The 26,880-nt window shown below is 35.7% G+C and overlaps 1 protein-coding gene across 2 annotated transcripts in view; it reads left to right on the top strand.

Annotated features, from left to right (window-relative positions):
- Positions 1-26,880, top strand: part of DENND1B (DENN domain containing 1B) — a 255,123-nt gene that overhangs the window by 133,628 nt on the left and 94,615 nt on the right. For both annotated transcript variants that reach the window (XM_032650576.1, XM_032650575.1), the window contains 3 exons: positions 8,113-8,213; positions 14,067-14,112; positions 19,091-19,192. In XM_032650576.1, coding sequence (XP_032506467.1) covers positions 8,113-8,213; positions 14,067-14,112; positions 19,091-19,192 — 249 coding nt within the window. The remainder of the gene's footprint in view (positions 1-8,112; positions 8,214-14,066; positions 14,113-19,090; positions 19,193-26,880) is intronic.

Genomic DNA, 26,880 nt, shown 5'->3' with positions numbered 1-26,880 from the left:
CTGCGGACAGAGCTCACCCTGTCCTCCGTCTGGTAAATACTTCAAGGGCCCAGATCCATTGTCGCAGATGGGTAGCAGAGAGTGAACTTGGATCTGAGAGGCATAAATTGAAGGCACAGCTTCCATGAATCTCATATTTTGTTGTGATTCACTATGATAAAATAGTGTAATGGAAAGAGTAAACACTAGTTAACCACTTGAGAAGAAAAACATAGATCTTTATTTTGAAGGAGATATTTGACATTGGTAGAGTTTTCCAAACATAGAGTATAAGGGTATTTATTTATTTGGTATCGATAAATATTATTATTTGCCAGGTAGTGGGAATTTCAAAGTTATTAACTTATGATTCTCTAGAATCATAATAAATAATAAATTATATAGTGTCAATCAAGGCCAGTCAGTGTGACTAGAACTCTGATGTGGGAAATAGAGGAGGGAAGGTGGTAGATTAAAGAGTTGACCTCAATATTACGCCTGGTTCTTGGAAGGAATTTGTGATTTGTCTAGGAAATATATACTTGTGTGTGTGTGTATGTGTGCGCAAATAGAGTGACAGAGAGAAATCATGCTACAAGATGTAGTTGGAGAGATAGCAGTGGCCAGATTGTGAAGAACCATGTTTGTTAAATGAAGGGGTTTGGATTTTATCCAATAGATTGTGGGGAGGCAAATGAGGGACATGCTGTGACCAGTTTTGTTTTGGGGAAGAGAAGCTGGTGGCATTAGAAAAAATAAAGTAGGAAAACTCTGACAGCTGTCTTGTTAAAAGGCAGTCACAGTAAGTAGAAAAAGAGGCGACCAGCTCCTGAGCTAACAGTGACCACGAAAGGTAGATGGAGTTGGGTTTTAGAAACATGGCTAATAAGGAAATGTCTGTTGGATGTAGAGTCTGCTTGAAAGTAGGTAAATAAGAGGGAGAAGTTTACAATGACACACAAAGGACAAATATTCATCAGCTGTTTCCTTAGTGTCTGATATATAATGGGGGCAGAGCCTGATGTCATTTGCTACTAGTAAATTGTAACTCTGTAAAGTGTGTGTGTGTGTTTATGTATAGATGTATATATTTACAAGTGTTTGATATGCCTGCTAAATATACATATGTGTACGTTAAGTATATATGGGAATATTATATACAATTTTAATGATACAGCATATGATATATATGTACAGTTACTCATTCTCATTTAAATACCTGTAATTTACAAATAGTTCACTTGTAAGGATTCAGAAGTCCTTTGGGGCTGCTTGCGGTTGTCTGTCTTTCAGTTGCTGGTGGTTTGCCATTAGTTTTGTTCCTGGTGAGAGGTATTTTAAGTTACGATTTTCAGAGATGCCTACTATTTAAAACAGTACGTTCAGTCAATTAGACTTTATTTATTGGTTATTTGGAATATGTCCCCAAATATGGTAGTAGTGTGATTATATCAATAATATCTTCTGAAATTAGAGATTTGTTTTTCAGTTCCTGACTACTCACCTGAAAAATTGGATGACTTCATATAAGCCATTTTTTCCTTTTATCCTGAAGTTTATTATATAAAAAATGAAAGAATTGAACAAGAATGATTTCTAAGGTTCTTCCTAATTGTTAAATTTAGTGATTCTTTAACTGTACTGTTTATTTCTTAAATAAATGCCTTATTTTAAAATATATGGTTTTTATAGAATTCACACGAACGGTCCTCTAGAATCCAGGGTCTAGAAGTCTGTGTGGAGAGAAGATAGATACACTTGAGCTGTGTTACAGTGTCAGACGCCTGAAAGTTGTGGAAAACTAGACGGGCCTCTTCTCCAGGAAAAGCTCAACTGCTACAGAATTGGCTTGAAGATGTGAACTAGAGAGCAGTAAATTTAGTGATGGGGAAAGTCATGTCGCGGGGGGGGGGGGGGGGGGGGGGGGACGTGTTTGAAGGCGTTGACATTTATGTGCAGTGTGACAGCTACAGAAATTCAGAATTGAGGTGGGGTCAGTATGACAGGCATGGTGCATGTTGAGGCTCACTAGAGTGAAAGCTCCTTGAGGGCAGAGGCTTTGTCTCCTTGGCTGATTATTCTGTCCCCAGCACCAGCAGCGATGCCTGACACATGTTTGGTGTCCCACATCTAGTTGTGTGATCTTGGGCTGGTTGGTTCAACTTTGCCTTGGTTTCCCCATGTGTCAAATGAGTGAAAGAATGAGTACATGGAAGAAGCAAGCAAGCAAGAAAATATTAGAATTGTTTGGCTCGGAAGAGCTAATTAACCAGTGACCAACCGTGAGATGAGCAGAACTTTCCAAGGGACTTGGATGTGATGCAGAGAGGTCAGGATGAAGTTTAGTAATGAAGCAGCAGAATTTACCATCCTAAAGGGATGGAGAAAGAGAATGAAATATAAGATGATACTTTAGTATAAAAAAGTATTGAAAAAGAAAAATGTACAGCCAAATACTGTCTTTTTTTCATGATATAAAATGGCTGTTTCTCTAAACATTTCTTTACAACTATCACTTAATTTGAGTGTCAGAATTTTGCTCAAGTAAGAATATCTTATAGTGGGGATAGCTTTGTAGTTTTCAAATACTGTGCTGCTACCTTTTTTGTCCTCAACTTTTAAACGTGAATGTAAATTAAATGTGTTGAAGCATAGTTTTTTTATGCTTTCCAGTGAAATTTTTTTCATTCCACAAGGAAATTTATCACGTTCCTATCTGCAGCAGTTTATTCTGTGTATCTTTAGGTATTTATAGCGCTTACATTTCTGAAGTAAACATTGATTCAGTTAAAAATCAAATGAAGTCTCTAATCAATATTTCTTGGATTTTGCACATAAATACATTCTTAGGGGACATAAATCTGCCCCTCAGTAATTCATATAGAACTTTAGTTGAAGGCAGTGGGACTCCTACATTAAAATGAGGCAGAATCTGGCTAAGAGATACACAGAGACTAGAACAACAGGAGTGGCAGTGCGTCAGGATGAGATCTTTACTTGTAAAGAGTGTGAATTAGAATCGTGCTGTTTTCTGTCGTGGTCATCACACTCGATAGATCGTTTTCCTGTTGTCTCCTTGGAAATCTGATAATGTGGTTTTATTCTTCTCAAAATAGATGTCTACTGAATTGCTTAAAACATTGCTTAGTTGTATGAGTAGGCTGATCTCCTCAGTAAATATGTAGTTTAAGAACAAGGTATAAGTGAGATTCCATATCACAAAGGGAAAGAACTTTGGTTTGGCTTCCAACTAAATATACTCGCAGATGCAGATCGGGATGATAACTGGTAGAATTTTTATCAAGTATCTTATCTTTGTAACATTTTCCAGAGAATCTGCTCTCCTGGTTTCCTGCTGAAGGCGCAGACTGGGATGCCTGGGAAAGTTTTGTAAATTGCATCTCTATCCTAGATCCTGAATTTTTCATTTAAAGGTCGACTGTTCTTGTCCGTCTGTTCAGTCAGAGGCTCATTCTCCACTGTATAATTAGGATAAAATATTTTCAGCCAGTATATATTATTCAAAGCCTTACAATGAATGGGAATTTTGAATCTTTGTATATCAAAAGGCAGGTTAATATACTGGCTATTGTACTCTGGAGCCTGCTGGCGTTGGTCTCCTGGATTTGCCACTTGCCAGTTGTGTGATCTCAGGCAATTGGTGTAACTTTGCCACAGTGTCCTGATCTGTAAAATGGGAGTAGTGATAATACTGCCTGTTTCATAAGGTTGTTGTAGCATTAAATCTGAGTATGTCAAGTGCTGAGAATAGTGCCTGGCACAGAGCTAGCATCATATAAACGTTTGCTCTCGTAACTGTTGTCAGTGAGAGCAGCTCCCTTAGACCTGTGGCCAGAACGGGAAGCTCTAGGTGCCTTTATTCCACCACTACGCTCACTGTTGCCAACCTTTGTTGTCAGGTTTCTCCCTCTGATTTCACAGGCCCCAGTTCTTGTCTCTTTCACATGGTTTTCATATGTACTTATTTTACAGTTGTACTATATGGGAAATAAATATCCCAGTGATTTTATTTTGTGTTAGTCAACACTTTGGGTCTGAATCAGTTCAATGTATTGAGTGTGCTCTGTGAAATTATATGTGCGTTTAAATACTCCTATGCCATCTAACGAAGATTTTTTTTCTTTAACCTTTATTTGGTACATTTTTTGCTTTATTTAGTACACTTCATTTTTATTCAGTGATAGCAATGTATAAGTCCTTCAGTTTCAAGGATATTATGCCAGGAACATGTTCTAACCCAAACGCCGAATCTTCTTCTCTCCTCTCCCCTGCTTTCATGAAGAACAGCTGATGTGGTGTTAGAAAAACAGCTGACAGAATGTCAGAAGAGCGCCATGGGGTTCTAGCCCTATCATGAACCTATCATAGAATTTTGGGTAATTCTGATCCAAAGAAATACGATTAGCATTTCCCTTTAAGCTTAAAGATTCAATATTTCATAAATAACCTAAAAGTAAGAAGTTTTTCCTTCTTACTTGGCTTATAAATTGATCTCATTTCTTTTTTTTTAATTGACATGTAGTTGATTTATAATATTATACTAGTTTCAGGTGTACAACATAGTGATTCAGTATTTTTATAGACTGTACTCCATCTGATCTCATTTCTTTATAGAACTGGATTCTGCAAAACAAACTTCTAAAGTATGTTGTTTATTTTCCTTAATTTGCAAAGTTCTGGAAATGTTCTAGGTAAATGATTTGTTGTGACAGTTAGCACTGTGTTCAGAGGTGCGGACAGATCTTATCCAGAATGAAATCTGGCGTCTTTGCTGTGTCCCACGAGGCTCTTCAGTTCCGACCTTGCTTCCTCTCTGACCTCAACTCCTGCTGTTCTCCCGTTTAATCTAATCAGCCGACCCCCTACTACTCCAAGAAGGTGCCAAGCCTGCTCCCACCTCAGGACTCCTGAATGCCCTTCTCCCCAAGTGCACCATACGTGGCTCCCATATTTCAGTCATGTCTCAGTGCAGATGTGGCCACATCAGAGTTTGTCCCTATGCTCCTGTCTAGAATAGCCCTTCTGCTCTTACCCTGCTTTAGGTTTCTTCATAAAATTTACCTCTGACATAATATGTGTTTCACTTGTTTATTGTTTGCTTTCCCCACTGATATGTAACTTGTTCTGTTCTGTGTCCCTATTGCTTAGTAGAGATTTATGATGGCACATGGCAGGTACTCAAAAACTCTGTTGAATTAAGCAAGTAAATTATTATAATGTCTCCAATTTCACAGTTACCTAATGTGCTTTAAAGCTTTTAGAGATTATGTTCAGATAGATTTCGAAGGTGGATCTGAATTATAGTCTAGTTAAAATGTTCTGTTAACCACCCGTATGGGAAAAACAATTCTTAATTATTACTAAAAATACAAAATGTTAGAATTGATCTGATCCAAGAGTAGAGAATGTTAGATCTCTCAGAGACGGGGTTTATAGATCATCTAGCATATATTTCTTATTTTAAAGATAGGGAAACTGGGATCTGGTTATATTTGCAGGTGTGCCAGAGTGACAGAGCCTCTTAGTGGCCAGTCCCTAACTTTTGTCCACGATGTACTTCATTGTTCTTACCTTATACAACTTGCATATAACTGTGTTTAATTTCCTAGTAAATTTATTTTTTCTTAATTGTATTTTTTTTACTTACAACTTTACTATCTCCTCTACAAAATATATGCTGTAATAGTATCTTCTCTATTTTTTAAATCACATAGTTATTACATGATGCTAGGTGTGTAAGGGAGATCTTCTTTGGTAGGTTTCTGCCTTCTTTGGAAATCTCCTCTTGGATGTCTCATAGTTAACAGAATCAATATTTGTGAGAGCACGTTCCTTACAGTCCCACCTGAACCTGACACTTTTGTTATATTTCTTTAAATAATTCGTCCTGGTCGCTTAGGCCAGAAACTGAGGTTTGGGGCCGGGCAGGGATGTGGGATGGGTAGTATTTTTACCTCTCCCTGTCACTGATCCCCTGCATCTAAGAAGCTAACAAATCCTGTAGAGCTTCCTTCTTTCCTAGTAGATCTTGATTAACTGGCATGACCCTCTGCTGAATGCTGGCCTTTGCAGAAAGTTTGTGACTTTGCTTCTCGTTGCAGAAATCATCCTCTAAGAAACCAGTCAAATTCATCAGATGATATTGTGCCTTATTAGTGAGAAATTCATAACTTCACTTAAGGATAGCCATTAAGGGCATAGGGAAACAGCTGTAGTATTTAATAGAGTGCTTTGGACTCTGGGTGTGCCTAGTAAAATAAGTTACTATTATTATCATTCCTCATTTTGAGAATGCACTTTTTCCCTCTTGTTACACTGTTAATTATTTTCTCAACAATAAAAAAGAATACTTTCCTTTTTAAAACGGTTTTAAATGAGCTCTTTTAAAAGCCATCTATCTGCAGATGGAGAAATTGAGTAAATTAACTGCCTTTCACAGCTACATAAGTGCTTTTAGCCCATCAAGTTACACTGAAACATTTAAAGTTACCTCATTTACAACCAGCGAGCACATGCAAGCTCTCTAAGAATTGACACAACTGAGATCAACCCCATTTTCATTTCCCTCTAGTTCAAATATGTGAGAGAAATAAATCTGGTCTGTAATTGTTACATAGAAGTATCTGAATGCCTCCTAGTGGTATACTGTATGCTCTAATTAAGGAATTTTAAAAATAATATTTATTGAAGGAATAGTGTAGATAAACTGTTAAAACTTCTAAGTGCAAAGTAATAAAATCCTTTAATGATAGCGTTCTAAATGGAACAAATTTTTTGCCATATAAAATTAATTAAAAATCTTAACTGGAAAAGAAATATAATACATATGACGAAGATGAAAATACTTTTAGTCAAAATTTTTATGTTTTTGGTTCAGATTAGATTATTTTAACTGACTTTTAAAAAATCTAGTGGAACTATTTTGCACTTAAATATAGACAAATGTTGCTGTTAAGATTGAGTTACTTTGTTTACATTTATCCTTTTGAATTAATTTGATTACTATGTATAAATTTTAATTTCTTTGTATAATAAAATAGAAATAATGGTTTATAGAAATTTTGTGGTGCATTTTCAGATGGTTTTGTTTTTAAATTCTGATTTTCAAGTTAAATAAAATGACTTATTCAGTAAATGTCTTGAAAATGCAGACTATAGCAAAACTTTAAAATGAAGAATGCTGATTTAATTATTGCTTTAAATGCTAAAGAAATTACTCAACACATACAGAAATATAATTTAGAATGTAAACGAAGTCAGAGAAAGAATTCTGATGAGGGTCAGTAGGAGGGAGAAAAAAAAAGCGATATCCCTTTGTTAAGCATTAAAAAATATTTAATTAGCCGCTTGCCAAAACAAAACAATTAAAATGGCAATTACCTTTAAAATAGCATCAGTGTATTTGCAGCTGTTGTGATATAAAGCTAGGAAACACGATGTTAATCTGAAATGAACAGTTTAAATATGAAATTATGATATCCTTGGCTTCCTGTGGTACAGCTGTCAAGCTTGGGCAGCTCGCTGGTCAATAGTGACATTCTCCGTGTCAGTGAGCAGAGTCTCCTGATACCGTCACCCGCGGTTCACACGTTGCTGAAGCTCCAACTGTCGAATGTTGAGTCCCCTGGTGATACTGCAGCTTCCAGACTCTCCTGACTGGCTCATGTTTCATTCTTTGGCAATTTGCCCTAATGATATCCCCCAGGAGCTTTCAGCCTCTCCTCCTTCCCATATTGCCTCGTGGTGTATTAATCTGAGTGAGTGCAACCTGGGCGGCACACACTGTAATTTCCTACGGTTCCTTCTAAGATGCTCGCCTAATTTTTCAGGTTTCCTTTTATATGTTCTAAGTTTTGCCCCCAAACACTATATTTTCAGGAAGTTATAACCATCCACATAAGATGCCCAAGAAGCTACTTCGCTGCTTATGTGTTTTTCAGAGGGCCTTCTGAAACATGAGGCTTTTTGCAGGCAGAGTTGGTCAAGATAATGTGATTCAGGTCGTTAAGTAAATTGTTTTATGAGTGTCTTCAGTCTTTGATAACTTGAGCATGTCTCTCTGTTTGGAGGGTCAGCGGCTGCTTACTGCTGTTTTCCTTTCACAAATTCTAGTTAACCGCCTGTCTCCATGGATCGGTCGCCCTGCTCTACCCGATGTACTGGCAGCACATCTACATCCCAGCGCTCCCTCCTCATCTGCTGGACTACTGCTGGTAAGCTGGCTCTGCCGGACTCCTGGCAGCCCAGGTGTTAGGGTTAGAAAGAGTGATTCATGTGTAGATCCAGTGAGCTTGGAGTACATGTGTGTATATACATGAATGAGATCCCTGAAACGTGACGTGGAGATGAGTAACAAGTATTAAAAGGTGGTTTTATGAAGGGAAGAGTAGTTCTCTCCAAAGGTAGCAAAAATTTATACTTGGCAAACATAAAGTTCTTTAGATTTTGTGAGTTTCCTCTATAATCATCTAGGTAACTAAATGCATAAATAGAAGCCGATCCAGTCTTCGCGGTGGTTAGGAGCATTTTACAGAAGTTGTAGTGTCAGTGAGAGCACCACATCCCAGATGCCAGCATTTGTCCGCAGAGTCTTTCAGACACCAGGTTGCCTCTGTCGGAGCACACGCTCGTTACCTCCCCCTCAGGACACACTTTCCTGCACGCCTCTTCCCTCAGTAGCACATCCAGTACCAGATACCAGCAGAGGGGTTGCCTCTAATGCAGGGGTTCCCTGAGTTCCTGGTTATCGAAGCCTCAGCCTTGAGCCACTGTGAAAATCAGTGTTGACAAGTGTCGGGGGCAATTCTGGAAAGTTTCTTGGCATCACAGACACAACTGCCAGTGATCTCACCCAGTCTGACTTCAACTGTCCCCTTCTCCTGGAGGTTAGGGAAGAATTAGACTCCCAAACAGCAGCCTTGGGATCTTCCTCGGGGCTGTAGGGTAATCATCTTCTGCAGGCGTAGCTCAGTTCTTAAGAAACCAGATGACATTTTTCCTCTAAACCATGCATGTGCGCGCGTACGTACACACACACACACACACACACACACACACATACACACACAGAAAGAAGGAACTGATTTTGACCATAATGTGTTCATTTATATCACAACTAATGTTATTAAAAAGCAAAGCTCTTTTAGAATCAAAGTAGTTATTTATTTAACTTTCTGATTTCATGAAAAGCAGATCACTTAAAGTGTTTAAGGGTTAAAATGATCTAAGTTCATAACATTGACGTTTTCAAGACTAGCCTTCTTCAGGACGAATGATTTTTAACGAGAGTACGTATCTTTGGCCACATATTGATTGTACCAGTGAATTGTGTGTTTCCACAGCAGGGTAATAGGATTGATAATGCTGGGCAGCAGGTTTCCAGTGACCTCCCACTGCCATTCTGCACTTTGGGTGCTGGGAGGGAGAAACTGTGGGGCAGGAGACTGTAGGTGTGGGGTTTAATTACACTGTGAAGCACCACACACACGAATCTGAGAGTAAAGCTGGATCTAGAAATAGCTCTCTTGGTATTCACTTTAGAGTGTTCTTCTCTGACCAGTATACCTAGAATAGATTAGCATCCTTGAAAGCAGGAACCTCGATTCTTTCATGTCGACATGTGTAGTAGATCTTTCCACATAGTATTCAGTAATTAAAACTTATTTTAAATAATATTGACAAAAGTATTTGAAAATATAGTGATGTATGATTCTTTAAAATCTATATTAAAGTAGTGGTTCAAGAACCAACACTTTGTGAGGTTTAGAATTATATTTTATCATATGTAATATTAGTGCCATTTAAATTTTTCTATAAAAAATGTTCTGAAATCTTAGGAGGTAACATCCCTTTAAGTTCAGTTCTCTGTAATGATTACACACTTAGGACTTTCTAAAATATTGTTGTTTAGAAACTATTGCTACCTCTTTCCAGATATGTCTTCCTGATACTTTCTAACCCTGCTATCAAGTCATTTTTCTGCTGCTTCCACTGTGATGAAGGAAGCTTGTTTCAGTCTTACTAGTTTCTAACCTCTGAAATAGCCACTTTAGGACAAGTTCTAACAGCCGCCATGCCAGGCACTTCCCTGGCCCAGAGAGTAGAGCAGTGATAGTCAAACAAGGAGTTATCTGAGAGTTCCTGAACCTTAAGGTCACAGTGATAGGCTCAGCTTCTAACATAGGAAGTGGGCAGTATCATATACTTTTTTTTTCCCTGAAAATAGCTGTCTATGACTCCAGCTCTCTTTCATTGTCAGAAAATTCCATGGACTAAACTGTTCCCTAGGGAAAGTGGTTTTCTTCCCTTTACATCTTTGCAAATGATCCTATATGCAAAAGGGAGGAAAATATTAGAGATTATCCCTTCAATCTCATGGGGTTGTTTTAAAGAAAATTTTATATTCCACTCCAAAAATAGCACCAGGAAGATGTGATAGGGGTAGATGTGTATTTTGCCAACTCTTCAAGGTGATTGGACTTTCCCAATCCTGAGGCAGTCCTGGCTCCTGGAAAGTGTGTCTCTGGTGTGGCATAGACTTGGAGGGCCACAATGCCATCTTGTGACCGTGGATGAATAGCGCATCTCGGTCGGCTGACGAAGGCTTGCTAATTTGTCGGCTCATTCATTCATCCATTTATACGCCAGACATTTAGTAAACATGTGTTTGCCAGCCCGCGAGTATGTAATGTAATGAATAAGACGTAGCTCCTGCCCGCTTGGATCCCCAGATAGGAAGAAATTCCCACGTTTGTGCACACGTACACACGCGCACATCGTGAGCAGAGGAATACTGTGACGCTGTAGGGTTTAGGTCTGAGGCGTATAAAAGGATGCTGAGCGGGACACCTAGGAGGAAGTGCCCGCCTATCTGCTAGGGTAGGGAAGGCTACTGGGAAGAAGTGACGCCATCTTTGTTTTCCCCTTAATCTACCAGTATAAGGGGGAGATGGGGAGTTTCTATTTAACAGGTATAAAGTTTCACTTATTCAAGATGATTAAGTTTTAGAGATCTGTTTAACATTGTGCCTTTACTTAACCAATACTCTATTGTAGACCTAAACATTTGCTAAGAGGGTGGATCTCATGTTAGGTATTGATACTGTAAAAACAAAGCAAAACAAAACAACAAAGGGAAAGTAATATAGCAAGTCTAAAGTGATGTTGCCAGACACGCTTAACCTTCTGAGCCCTTAAACACCTCGGAGGTAGTATGATTCCAGTACCAGTAAAAGTATAATCATTTATTTGTTCGAGAATGGTTGTCACCTCTTTATTTAGGCTATCTGGTTCTTCACTCTATGAAAGGAGAAGATTTAGCTCCTAAGAGAATAGTGTTTTAAAAACATAAATGGAAAATTATGTTGTTTAGACTACCCTAAGTTAATATACTGCTGTTACAGTCTACCCCATGGGTGGCCTCCATGAGAAAACCTAAAAAGACAAAAAGCTATTACATAGTCATTATTTTTCAGCAAAGATTAGTTGCTACCGAAAAGAAACAGCAGTCATAATAGAGCCTTCTGTGTCTTATCTTTGCAAAATAATTCCATTGACAGAAAGATCTAGGCTAGTTTTGCACATAGCAGATAAAACATCTGTGTTGCCAAGGATCTCTTCCTGACTTATTAACACTCTGTCTCATTAGGAGATTTCAGCTAGGGTAGCAAAATTACTTTTCATGAGACTTGGCTGACTTAATATTAGGATGTATACAATCCAATTTTCATGACAATGAAATAACTATTCAGTTAAATCTATATTCTGAAAAAACATCATGTTTATTTTAGGAAAGTATGCTCTAGTTAATGTTTGCAGTCTAACATGTTTATATTTTAGATTTATGTAGAAATTAGTGAGGTAAAAACACATAGAGATACCCAGTGATCCCATAGAAAAAGTTTTGGTTTACTTTATTATTAAGTTCTGCATAGGAATTCTTTATTGGATTTTTATTCTAGTTTAACAATTTCTGTAAATTTATTGTTTATGTTTCAAGAGATAACTAGCTTTCATGAAGTTTTAAAAGTGTTACCTTAGATGTATTTCGTAGGACTTCAGTTGGTAGTTATTACTTTTGGCTCTGATTGTTTGAAATCTGATCCACTCAGTGTACCTTCAACGTATGTAAAATGGATGTAATAATTATTTTTAGAAGTCTTAAGTGTTTTGATTAACACTCATTGTATTAAAACGTGCTTTGAGGTTTGAGATATTATGAATCTTGTTGGCCGGGTAACCTAGCCTGGGGCGAATTGGGAAATTGCACAGTAACTTTAATAAATTTGTACTATTTTGGGTGTGGAGAAGGCTTGACATATTTAAGATCTTGGGAGTTGCCCACCCTGTTTTGTGAAAGTTGCCGGAACCCAGTCATGGGAGCCCAGAGGAGTTAGTGGCACATATTTCTGACTGTGGACTCACAGAAGGAATTCCAGAGATGAGAACTTGAACTGGGGAAGCAACTAGCCTCCTTTTATTTAAGCAAAAGTGGAAGAGTCCACATTTATTCCTTCTGTTTCCTTTTGAAGGCAGAAAATATGTTAGATCTTAGGGATATCAAGGCCTATAAATAGTTCTCAACTTTCAGTCAAATGAAATATCCAGAATATCAGATCAATTCCAGATGGTCTACTGCATAAAAATAAAAAAAAAAATAGGAAGGAACAAAGCTGTAGAAGACAAAGACAACTGGGAATTAGAATCTAGTACAATATGACTTAAGGAACAGGCTAATAAGGATTGGAAGAAGAACTTGAACCGTTTTTATTTTTTGTGAATCCTGGATATAGAAGTTAGTGGCTAGCCATCCTTAAATAAATTAGGAACTGTTTAAGGTTACTTTGAAAACTGTGGATCTACCAAGGTGCCTCTTTTATCTGTTACTGATTCTCAGCAGCAAAGTAGACATGCAGGAGTTTGGACAGCTCTGTTCTAATAATGACGGGGATGTTTGGAAAATTATGCAAATTCTTTGAAAAAGAAGGTTATCTGTTTTCATTAACAGAAAAGGTTTGCATTATATGTAACACAAAGATGTATATAAAAGAAATGCCAAAAATGTTTTATTTTTAAATAGCTATTTATTTGCATATCATCTATCACATTTGTAGACATTGTTCATTTTCATGTTTTCTTGTTAAATAACATTTTAATTTTGAAATGTCAAGTTGAATAATTTCCGCCCTATATTTCATGAGAAATATTTTTGAAATTGCTAGTAAGTCTTAATTTGTATATTACAAAAATTATTTAATGTCTATTCTCTGCCAGAGGATAAGCTCCAGAAGGGAATATATTCTGTCTATATTGTTCATTATTGTACCCTAACCCCTATGCCAGGTACTGGCACCTGAGTATGCTCCACATATTGTGTTGAATTAATCAATAGAATTCTTAAACTTACCTGAATATTTTAAAATTTATTAAAATTATATTATTACTACAATTAAAAGTGGGATAAATAAGGATGTACAGAGTTTAAATAATAGACAAGATACATGAGTGGAAAGATAGCACAGAAATAGAATGGTAACAGTGGGGGAGGAAATTACTTATCTTTGCACCTCTAGTTCCCAAACCGTGCCTGGCACATAGTAGGTCTCAGTAAATATATTGTGACTGACTCAAAAATTTGGGTGACTGAATAGTAGGTGTGAAACAATGAATATATATTAAGAAAATCATATAAGAATCTAACTGAATAAAAAAACTGTACAAAGAAATGTGAATAAATTTGATGATTATTTAGGATATATTTGATGGGAAGTATACAGAAAAGATTCATCTCAGACTACGGCCTAGACCCTAATACTCTTGTTTATTAAACATTATAACTTTTAATTATAAATGATTTTGTGATTTTATATAAATCAACCTTAATTTGAATATATTAATGGCCTCTAAGATTATATTTGAGTTTTCTATACTGAATAATTTTAAATATCTATGATGTACTATGTTAGAACTATACATTTAATAAAGTTATTTTTTAAAGCATTCTGAATTACTTATTGTTTCAGTTTTAATGAACTATATGAACACATACATATATATTTTTAATTTAGTGCCCCAATGCCATACCTGATCGGAATACACTCCAGCCTCATAGAGGTGAGTATCTTTCAGACACGAGATGGTGATAACTATTATTTTTATGAATTAATTTAAAACAGGTGTGTTTTGAAAGAATATCAATTGAATAGTACAAAGATGTGACTAGTTGCATATTTAGAGTGTACTTACATGATCATTTTCAAAAAGATAGTGTTAAAATAACTATTTTAATTAGTATGCAAAATGACCATCTTCAGTGGTACGAGACCCATTGAAAGTAGGTTCTATTTGGTTGAAGTCATACGGTAAGTTTTAAATACTAAAAACCTTAGTCTTTGATGAACCACTTTCTTTATGGAACTTGAGATCTTTTATATCTATTTCTCTTTCAGAAGAAATATTTCTGTATTTTTTTTTTTTTTTTTTTTTTTTTTTTTTTTTTTATGCGTTACGCGGGCCTCTCACTGTTGTGGCCTCTCCCGTTGCGGAGGACAGGCTCCGGACGCGCAGGCTCAGCGGCCATGGCTCACGGGCCCAGCCGCTCCGCGGCATGTGGGATCCTCCCAGACCGGGGCACGAACCCGTGTCCCCTGCATCGGCAGGCGGACTCTCAACCACTGCGCCACCAGGGAAGCCCTATTTCTGTATTTTGAAAGTGAAAATTTATGTAATTATGAGTCATAAAGGGAAAGTGTTTTTATTTTGCAAACTTCACTATAATTCAGTGTACCAGTGTTTTTCAAAATGTGTTTTAATACACTAATCATGAACTTTTAAATTAGAATATAACTTTGTAAGACTTTAATTTCAGTCCTGTTGGGACTTAAAATGTAGTTTGGTTTTTTTTTGCACTGTCATTCGAAAATGACTTTTGTCACTTGTTATCACTGTAGTGAAAAACCTTGAGCTTTAAACACCTTTAGCTTGAAATCAGTGAGATTTCCAGAGAGGACTTCTTATAAGATTAGCTTCTAAAAAAGTAAACAAAAGACTTGGGTAGGTTGCATGGCATCATTATGCCAGCTGATTTTTTCAAATATATTTCTTTTTTTGCTGGTTGTTCATATTGTACTTTAACCCAGTTTCTAATAAGCAACTTTAATGAGTTAGATTTGGTTTTCTGATTAGTTGTTGTCATTGTATATACCATCAGTCATCACTTTGCTGATCAAGGAAGAGCCTGGTGATTATTTTAAAATTCCTGAGCATCCTTTGTGGAGAGAGTCGTGCTTTAACCATTAATAAAGAATACATTTTAATGAATTTTTAGTAGGTTTAATTCCTTTTTAATTTTGAAGTCTGGGTTGGATAACATTACGACTCTATATTTTGTAAATTTTTAGAAAACAACTTCTTACAGCCCAAGGTACTTGCAGTGAAAGGACAAATTGTCTAAGATAAAACATGAATAAATAGGTATTTAATCTGTTATTAGAGTGTGGAATATATGACTGGCATTTTATTCATCAGTAGTTTGACCTTTTGCAAAATCTAACCATGGTTGGTTGGTATGGTTTCAAAAAACGTCATCAAATTTGATTTTGATGTTAGTGCACATATCTCTTCTTATGTAATGTACCTAATAGAATATGTCATTTTTATAATACATTTATTTATACAGATGAAAAATATTTAAAGTGGTTGATTGTACCTGTTGATGTTGTTATTATTATTTTTACATAATGATTGTAGACCAACTTTTAAAACAAATGATTCAGCTTTTCCAAAATATTGTAGAAAGGGGTACATGCTTTAAATATTCAATTCAGTTTATCACATGTTTATTGTACACTTGTAGAGAAAATCAGTCCTTTTTTAAAGGAGCAAATTTAAGAATTTTTTACTCCGTAGAGTATTGTCTTGGAGAAGCAGTCCTTTCTAACTTTAAATTGGCTTTTATTAAATGAGACTGTGTAAAGCCATGATTAGATAGGCTGAAATCTCTGTACCTTTTATACTCTGGACTTATCAAACTGTCTTAATAGTCAGTGTTATTTGGTTTAATAGTGAATGAGAAAGTATAATAGGAACTTTAAGAATGTCTTTCAACCAGTTGGGTACCATTTAGTAACTTTCTTCTTAATCTTTTACCAGGTGATACAGATCCTACGTTTCTATTTTTATGATGACATTATTACACAGATTATTTTCACTAAAATTCTGATCTTTTGTGCTTTTTTATTTTATATAAATGGTATTATAATTAAAATATATATATTTACATATTTTATATATGAGACAGAACTGAATAATTTTTCACATTTGTTTGGCTGCAAGTACAACCAGTTTTTTGTGGAGGAAGAATCAAAGTATTCTCTTCTCTCAGTCAAGACAGTTTCAACACTTTTTATCAGTTTTACAGAGACTTTTAAACAATTGTTCAAAGACATGAAATTAATGTCTTTCTAAATCTTTTTTAAAAATTATTTTTATGCGATCATAAGTAAGAGATGACTAGAAATCTCTTTTTAAAAAGTAAATTTGCTTCTAAAATAAAGGACAAGGGCATTTTGTTCTCCCTGAAAACTAGACTTTAGGGATGAAGTCAAAGCAAACTAAGGCCTGTGATTGGGAATAAGCCAGTACAGGCTACAGATGTGAGGGTTATATTATTTGTTTTAATACACAAATGATTCTAGGTAAAGTGTTGGCCCAGTTTCACAGTATCGTGTGGCTGCTTCCACCGTGTCCCTTCCCTTGCTCCGTGTGCAGAGTGTGCAGGTGTGCTGGCATCACCTGGAAGGAGGATGGCGTGTGGAGGATGCCAGGAGTCTCGCCGGTTCAGCATCTGCTTTTGTTCTCAATAAGACTTTGTCTATGTCCTAATATCATTTTCTTATTTTTGAAGAAAAAGCACATTGTTTTCTCACATTTTCTTACTCTTTCCCCATCCAAACAAGTTGATGAATTTTATGAGATGTAAAAATATGGGACAGAGAAAGTGGTGCTGTTTTATATGCCATATGACTTTCCACTCCTGTTTAGAAAAAAACGGCTAAAGCCTGATTTGGAGGGAAATAACAGACAAAATACATTAATAAGAATTTTTTTTTTTAAAGATTTAAATTACATGCTATCTTCTCCCCCTTTTTTTGCTTATGTAGAATTGTTCTCGTTTTAGGGAGGCCCAGTCTGTTGATTTATTGAAATGAATACATTTTCCATTCTTAATGAGCGGTCCCGTTAACAAATTTTAATATTCAGCTATTATCAGACTTCTTAAAACTAAGAGAAACTTTGAAAAAGGTATACGTTTCATACTAATGCTAATTTCCTTTATTCTGAGATTTTTTTTTAACTTTTTATTTTATATTGGAGTATAACCGATTAACAATGTCGTGATAGTTTCAGGTGCACAGCAAAGTGACTCAGCTATTCAGAGTTTAGTGTTAGCATCATTACAAACATTTTGGGGTCGCATAACCATTACCCTATGCTATTTAGAGGAACTCATTTCATTCCCTGAAAAATACATCAGGTTTCTGGATTATCTTTACATTTTCTGTTAAAAGGGCAACTTAGAATTGAAGATGGAAATCAAAATTATGATATACTTTTTGCATACAAATGCCATTAATATAAATATAGTTTTTGTTCATAGGTTATTTTTGTAGTTATGCTATAGTTGATTTGTAGATAACCACATATTTATATATGTAAACCTTTTTTACATATATGTATGCACATGGAAAGGAAATGAGTTTATTTATAAATGTTTTGACAATAGTATCACCGTTATAAGTTACTTTCTTAGAAATGGCCATTTTCTGAGTCTTACTTTAGAATAATTATAATGTCTTTTACAGGACAGAGTTTTAGAACCACGTGCCCCCTTGAGAATGCATATTCCACATAGACATTGTGGCTATCCTAACACATAAAAATTCCCTACTCTAAACTACCATTTTCCTAGCAAATTTAACATTCTACCTGATACGCAGAGATTTGAAATTCTAAGTGGATCGCAGAAATTCCAGTCTTGGCTAACTTAAAAAATTGGCTTGGCCAGTTTAATATTAAGCTATTTAAATAATCTGAAAAAATGGCTATGATTCTAGAATGTCACTTTTAAAACTACTGCACTGAAATTAATTGACCAATTGCTAGTTGACCTATGCAATTAGGGAATTCTGGGTTGATGGATATATTTCATTAATGCACACCTTACTTATTTTCATTAGGAAATGGTATTATTTGCTATCATCTAGATAAGACTAATAGAATTATATGATTTGTTTAAGTAGACATATTAGTTTAAATAAGAAAAATAAACTAAATATTTTCTTTCTTTAAGGATAAAAATTTAATAAATTCTAATTTACTGTCATTTGTGCATATATTGAGATAATTTGACTAAGCTTTCAAACAAATATGACAAGTCAAATAGTTAATCTGATAGGCTATTAAATTTGATCCTTTATATTAAATTCATGGGATAAACATTACTAACAGTAAATTCCATATTACTGCTCTCTGTCATTTTTTCTTACTCAATTTCACTTGTCATCATCAACTTATACCAAATTTACATGAAGATATAGAGAAAATATTTATTAATTTAAACCTTACTTTACTACTTAGTAGTCGTATTTATTGTTTTGTGTTAACCCTGCAGTATGATTTAGGCTAAAAATAGCTTTAGAACGGGCCACATGTTCCTATATCATAGGATTGAAATTCAATTGGTAAAATTTAAAGGATATAAATTTTTACAGTTTAATATAGCCCATGCCTATTTTGTATTTGTTGTAGTATCTCTTTGGTAGTTAAATTACATTCAGTGTCTCCAAACTATTAATATATTTAGGTGAGTAAACATGCTATTTGAAGCATTTTTAATCTTTCTTTTTGAATGGTTTAGACAGACTTTCTCATAAGGCAAAACTGTTTATATTCTTTTATGATGTAGAATTTTCCTTTTTTCTTTTCCTAAGGATAATGCATTAAGATAATTTTCTGTCCATATCTAAGTTCATTATAACTTTGGAAGGAAAATATACTAAGATGTTTGTTTATAATTGTGTTTTTTAAACAGAGAGTGAAAAGTAAATCATTGGAGGATGTGGTTATGTTGAATGTTGACACAAACACTTTAGAATCACCATTTAATGACTTGAGCAGCCTACCGAGTGACGTGGTAAGTCTGGAGGATATTTTGTGGTGAACAAACATATATATGTTTTCTCCTGGACCCTTGAATCACCAAGAGTTACTTTCCCATTTTTCTGTCTGAAATACAAGGGCTGAATATGAGCATGTGGTGTGAGAGGAGTCAAAGCAGAGTCTGTCTTTCGTATTTTTACCTTTTGGCAGTTGAGGAGATGTCAGATGCAATATCATATTCCTTATTGTAAAAGCAGGATCGTAATTAAAAAGCTAGATGCATTCATTAGGCAGAGTTTCTTTAAACATAAGTCTCTTCATCTCATCTTAATCATTATATTACAAAGTAGGCATTTCTGTCTGCCTAGTGGCATGTCTTGCAAAAGAATGAGAGAGTTTTTGAAGGCAAGAAGAAGAAGGGGGCCAATTATCGGCTTTTGCTTCCCTGCCACCTGCCAGCGCTTTTCCTTTTAATTAATGATCTGATGGCACTGGTCAATATAATAAGAAATGCTTGTACAGTTGGGGTCAGAAAATTCTGGCTTTGATCTCCCTCAACTTTCTGAAACATTTATTTGTTTTCTCTAAATTATTTCAGTTTTATTTTAATCCTTTCTATCCTGCTGAGGGCTGCAAGAATGAAAACCTACACTGTTTGTCATTTGCTCTGGCAGAGCAAAGACTGCTTACTTAGAATTCTATTTGTAAATTAAACTGCAAACCCAGTTTGTCATAAAAGACATCTGATCCTTTTGAAATGACGAAAACTGTCTTTTGTCTGTAAAGGCTGATAAATTAAGTGCCGGCTCTCTTCTGGTCTTTGATCTTGCAGAGGTTTGTGTGTGTGTGCATGTGTGGGTCTGCAGCTTATAATAGGATGTATTCTGTACTTTGTGTTAAATAGTCTCCAAAGTCAATTTTCTGGCCTTCGTATTCCTCAGAACAGGGTAAAAATGCAGATTGTACTGTTTCTGTATATATTCTAATGGCTATTTTAAAATATCTTTATAACATAGTTCTAAGTTAAAATAACTCCCCTTCAAAAAAAACCCATTGTTTATTCAGCTATATTAAAATTCGGGAATAAAAAACCTTTAAAATATATTTTTTTTCTGTAATACTGCAAGTACTTTGACATCACTGTTAGGGAGCTTGAAAATAAAAAAGAATAAAAAAAATCTCAAACTCAGAAAATACAGTAATACTAGCCTTGATTGCTTTTATGGCTAGTGATAGGGAAAATGTGACTTTAAAGTCAAAATCAGATTATTTATGCCCATAAATAACCTAAAATACTTGCTGACCTTGAAGCAAATTAAATCGAACTACTTTATCTAACTGTGGTAAAATTTATGCTACGTATGAACAAATCCAAACCCAGGCCAGTGAAGAATTATATTATCTTTTTAGCTCATTATAACTCGATTGCCTCATTATAAAGATTTTGCAGAAGCTGCTAGAAAGGATTAGAGTTGTTCATTTAGAAATCCATCAAAGTGTTCTTCACTGGATAGGGACATAATTATGAAAATAAAGTCCCGACTTTTAAGGATGTTTTCCTTATGTGCATGTAGTTCCTACCATTAATTCCCTAAGAAGAAAGGATTGTTTATTTTTTTTTTAAATGAGGAAGGATAAGAAAGAGGAAGAAAAAAGAAAAAGAAATCAGCTTTTTTGTGTTATATTAAAATTTTTATAGTCAGCTCCAGTGATAGCTGATTATTTCTTTGAGAAAAACAATCTTTAATAGTAATTTTTTGATGAGTGATTCTTTTTAAATTGGGAACCTCTACTTTCCTAGTAGAATTAGTTTGATATTGAAACATTTATTTAAATATGTGAGGAAGTTAAACAATATTCATGAAATGTAAAAGCCTAAATATATAAAATGACAAGAGGGACCATCTCATTGTTTATTTATAAGCAACAGTTAACTGAACATAACTGAAATAGTAAAAAAAAATTCATAAAAAGGAACTCTGCAAGGTAATGTAGATATAACTAAATATATGCTCGGAATTAAGGAGTGCAGACTTAGACAAATTTGAAGAATGAATAAACTGAAATAGTCCTGAGGTGGAGCTAGGACTATCTACAGAAAGTATGAGATGTTTTAAAGTTAGAGTGATTTTCTAAAAATGTTTCAGGTGATTGTTTGTTTAACCCAGCTGTAATAAATTTAGCTTTTTCATCAGTTTTCCAAAGCTATCTCTTATAGTAGGAAATACAATAAAGTATCACATCATACTTGCTATAATTGTAAATGTTTTCAATGAGACGTGTTAAAAATCACAAATGATCATACTGAATTTTTCTGTGACTTGAATTAATAAAATATACCCGAAGCCTGAAAAATATTACAGTTGGTATTGTTTGATAATTTAATAAATTAACTGGTATTTAAATGGGGACATTTAAAAATCATTCACCAAAACATTAAAATTATGCTTACAGGCTAGATGGCTTTCTGTGCATGTGCACTTTATTACCGTGTCAGCTTGACCAGTGGTCTTGGCTGTTCCAAGGTCAGTGGTCACAGTTGTCCTGAATTACTAGTTCTTTTTTCCTGTGGACCCTCTGCTGTGTTGCATGCTGTAATCTTCTTAATGGCTTCATTCCAATATTCACACATAATATTTTAGATTTATTGACTGTTAGAAATACTACCATGCCAGTAGCAGTTCCGCTACTCTTAAGGTATTTAAAATTGGAAAAATAAATCAGGCCAAAGCTTTCAGGAATCCTTTGTTTTCCTTAAGGGAAGGGGAAAAAACTCTCTTCCTGTCTTCTGACAAGAACAGTTGTTTTTCGATTTCATCATTTCACTTTAGATCTGGATCATTAAAAGAAAAAACACAAATTTTATTGGGAGTGATTTTAACGATATTGATTATTACATGGAATAACTTTTAAAAGCATTAAAATATATACTTTTGTAGTTTTTGTCTACGAATACATTGTGAGTTTTATTTTTTTTAATGGCTATGCCAAGTTATAGGTACCTTCAAACATATGTAGTTTGAGTGTTTTGAAATAAAAAAGTAAATTTTAGGGCTATGTAACAGTATCGATTGCAGTTAGTGTTATTGTGGTATGTTTTTAAGTGGGGGCAGAAAGAGCCAGTTGTATTAAATATAACATTTGAAATCTCAAATGGGTTCATTTTAATTTAAGAAAATGCATTATTGGGACCTCCTCCATTGCAAATATATACACAAATATAGTTTCAATTACATAATAATGTAAAATGTTGTATTTCTAAGGTATTAGTGCTCATTTAAATTTTTATCATCATTAACATTTTAAAAAGTAATTTGGAAATTGTTACTATTTCAAAAATAAATAGGATGCCTCACTAGTGGGAAAATTAAGCTAAGTAAAGTTATAATGAGATACAGGAAATCTGTCTTTATGTGAATATTAAGTTAAAACAATTATAAACTAACTCTTATAGAAGAAAGCAGGTTAGAATTGACGTCTGAAAAAGTTACATGCGTTAGAATATTCATTACTAGGAAAACAAATTTTGACCTGTACTGCTTAACTGTTTTTAAATAATTTTAACTTATTAGACTGTAAAAAATAATATACTCTGAGACAGGTCAATATACTTATACCCCTATGTTAGATAAGAGTATAAAGCCACAGAAAGTATGCTGTTAATGGTAGGTCTAGAGCTTTAGTTCATAGAAGTTGATCCTCTGACTTACGCCCCAGGCACTAGAGCATGGTCTGTCTCATATAAACGTGATACACAGTGCAATGGGTAACTCTTAAAATTTGATATAGAAGCTTACTCTCCGTTCTAATCTTGTTAAAGAAGTATCATTATGACCTATTTGATTTAAATTAGGATTGTCAACACTGTTTTAAAAACTCATTTTCATGCTATATGTAATGCTATTGGAAAACGATTGTCTATTTTCTATTATGAGCCTGTGTAGAAAATACAGTATGTACGCTGAAGAGTTATTGTACCATTCACGGTAGGCCACAGTATGTTATAGGGCAGCAACATTTAGTATAAAGCATATTTAATTATTCAAACATTGAAAATACCTTATTATAAAATAGAGTCATTTAAAATACTGTGCGTCTTGGGCTTCCCTGGTGGCGCAGTGGTTGAGAGTCCGCCTGCCGATGCAGGGGACACGGGTTTGTGCCCCGGTCCGGGAAGATCCCACATGCCGCAGAGCGGCTGGGCCCGTGAGCCATGGCCTCTGAGCCTGCGCGTCCGGAGCCTGTGCTCCGCAACAGGAGAGGCCACAGCAGTGAGAGGCCCGCGTACCGCAAAAGTAAATAAATAAAAATAAAATACTGTGTGTCTTATACTGAGGCTTTCAAGTACCACACCAAGGACTAGGTTAATGGTTTTACCATTACATGAAAAGGAAAGACACAAATTGCTCCGATTAACTAAAAATCATTACAAGCCTAAAGAACTAGAGGAAAAAAAACCCAACTCTGACTTTAAATTGAAATTTTCATATATCTGTATTCAAGTGAGTTAATTAGTTTGGGAATAAGTTTGGAAAAGAATTGGCTTTTTCAGAGAATTTTTAAAATCAGCTTAAAAAATTAAAGTATGTAAACAAATTTAACTCTTACAATCATACAAATAAGTCAATAAATATATTTAATACATTAGATATTTCCTCTAATCTAACATGAAGGTTTAATATGTTAAATTGTCATAATATATGTTATAAAGAGAAAAAAAAAAAGGCCCCAGAGAATATTTTATTAGTTCCAGGTTTGCCACAGCCATGCTGTAATCCTTATCTTGTTTAGCAGTGAATGAAGTCCCCAGCAAACTGGTAGAGTGTCCAGGTTACAACTATGTTACAATTTCACTCTGGTTCTGGAGTAATTGAGAGGACATTTTTTTGTTTAATAGAGTAGTCTCCAGGAGACAAATCCCGCTTTCAGTTTGCCCCTGAGAGTAGTGTTTGTAAGGGTATTTTCATCTGACTTTCATAGTAATGAAAGGGAGAAACCTGGAAGCCGGTTTAATATCTATCTTTGTGGCTCTGCGTGCAACTGTGTGTTTCCTGTCTCTGGAGAAGGAGAGTCGGTTGTGATGGCAGTCACCGTGCTCCTGTACTCGACTTTGGCTGTCACGGGGATTCACCCTTCTTCTAAATCGTTACTTTCAGAGATGAGATTGTTTACGAAAAGGCTTTTTGTTTGTAAGTAAACTATGAACAGATCCTGCTGTTTTTTCCTACTGTTTTCTTGGTGTGTATTTTTTAATATAAACTTTAAATACCAAAGCATAACAAAACAAAAATTAAAAACTCAAAATCTTAATTAATTGGGCCTCAACATTTAAAAGGTCTTTGTTGTTTTTCTCTTGGCTGCGTGAGAGAATCTGTGCCTCCCTCTGCAGGACCCAGCCCTGCGCGGTTCCTCCCTGCATGTCTCTGTACGTTTGCCATTTTAAAGTTGATTCAGAGTTTGCTACTTCTAGTGATTTTCAGTGCTCATGAATTTCCTTGGCTTTCTCCTGGCCTTTCATTTCCATCTAAATTAGCCAGCTTTTCTCCTAATGTCTTATTTTAAATTTATTTTTGGCTGCGTTGGGTCTTCGTTGCTGCACGCGGGCTTTCTGTACTTGCGGCGAGCGGGGGCTGCTCTTCATTGCGGTGCACGAGCTTCTCATTGTGGTGGCTTCTCGTTGCGGAGCACGGGCTCTAGAGCACAGGCTCGGTGGTTGTGGCGCACTGGCTTAGTTTCTCCGCGGCATGTGGGATCTTCCTGGACCAGGGCTCGAACCCATGTCCCCTGCATTGGCAGGCGGATTCTTAACCACTACGTCACCAGGGAAACCCCTCTCCTGATGTCTTTTTTCCTCCAGTATCATCTTAATAATGTGCTTCTCTGTCTTCTTACGGCCAGTATGTGTGTATGTATGTATATATATGTTTTGGCTTTAAAATAATTTAAAAATTTGTTCCTTGTTTTTTAAGTTCTTCTCCATATTTGAGAGACTTTTTGTGTGCGTGATGTTGTGAACACTGTCATCATAGTGGTTTCCAAATCTTGCCGATATGATGACTTGGTGGACTTCTCAATGAATTTTGTTCCCGGGCACCATCACAGATATTCTGATTCAGTTAACTAGAGAAGTTAGTGTAGCAGCATGCCTGGGACAGCTTAATTTGTTCATTCGTTCAGCAGATACTGATTGAGCACCTACTGTATGCCTGTATTGTGCTGGGAGCGGAGTGGACAGGAAGACGTAGAAGCTGTGGTCCTGGAACTCACATTCCATTATTAGCTGAACCCAACCACAGGGCCACACCAGGTCGTGGTGATCCTGGGAAATAGCTGGGTTTGCCCAGCTGGGTTAACCAAGCACCGTTCAAAACTTAAGATTTCTGTTACCAAAGAGAGGGAGAGTGTCTGTTGGTAGGCTGACAGCTGTCTCTGCCAGAAGCGAGCCCAAATGAAAATAATGGTAGCCAAGCTGAGAGGCCACTCTTACCCGCCTCCAAACTGAGATCTGCCTTTTGAGGTTCAGCTCAACATGTCAAAACACCTGAGTGCAGACCTGGCCTGAGCAATGAGTATGAGTAAGGTGGAAGGTTGAGGAATAGCATATACAAAGGCTCTGCTGTTGGCAGATTCAGGGAATGGAAGGAAGTCCTGTATAGCTGCGCTTAGAGGAACAAAAGAAGAGATTACACAGATGAGGTGGTAGAGACAGGTAGGAGTGAGAGCGTCATCTACAACTGTTTTCCCTTCAGAGGCATCTTAAAATGAGTGGAAGGTCTGTGCTTCTTGTTCAGGACCTCCAGACTTTACTGGGAATTCACTGGAGATTTGTAGCAGAGGAATAATAGTGAGATCCACTTTGACTTCTAAAAATATCATCTTGGGTTCTAGGTCCTGAAGATCACTGGGGTAACGAAGCAGAAATGAAGCAGTTCAGAGACCATTTGCAGTGGTCTAGGTGAGAGATGGGAGGCGCTTGAACTGGATAGTGGCAGGGAGTTGGAGAAAAGCGGACAGATTTGAAATCTACATCAGAGGTCGAACAGCTGGGGCTCAGTGATTACTGCTTATGGAAGATGAGAAAGGGTGCAGCGTTGAGAGGACCTGCAAGGCACCTGGATGCACGGAAGTGACACTGACATTGGACTTGAGGTAGAGTAAGAGCAGTTTGGGTTGTGATCATTTTAAGATGCCTCTGAAGGGAAAATAGTTGTAGATGACATCGTATTTTAGGCTTCGAAAGGTAATTTAAGCATTCAGAGAAACAATGTCATGATACCCTCTGGGAGTGTATCATATGTTTTTCATTTAATAAATGTTAAAGGTTACTGTTTTAATCCTTAGATAGAAGCATGTTAGAAAATTATATTAAGAAGGAAGCATTAATTTTATTGCTTACAAAACTGAACATTAGAAGGATTAAAGAAGTGTAGGGATTTAATATCTGATTCATACAATGACCATAACATGTTTCACGGAAGAATAAAAGACTTTAACCTTGTAACTTTTTCCTAAAGCAAAGAATTATTTGAAGCATTAACTTTTCTGAATGTCCGTAGTTTCTAGAGTGCAGCTTAGTTAGGAAAAAGGATACTTAAAGACATCACAGAGATGTTTCCGGTCATGTAGGTTTTATCCTAATGTTATTCCTGAACATTTATTTTTACCTTCTGTTCTTTCCCCTTATGTTTCTCATTGTGATCCTAAAAAGTAAAATTAAAATTT

This window comes from Phocoena sinus, chromosome 1 (assembly GCF_008692025.1).
Source record: "Phocoena sinus isolate mPhoSin1 chromosome 1, mPhoSin1.pri, whole genome shotgun sequence".
NCBI classification, from domain to species: Eukaryota; Metazoa; Chordata; class Mammalia; order Artiodactyla; family Phocoenidae; genus Phocoena; species Phocoena sinus.
Note: the sequence above shows the minus strand (reverse complement) of the source record. Positions and strands in the feature narration are given on the sequence as shown.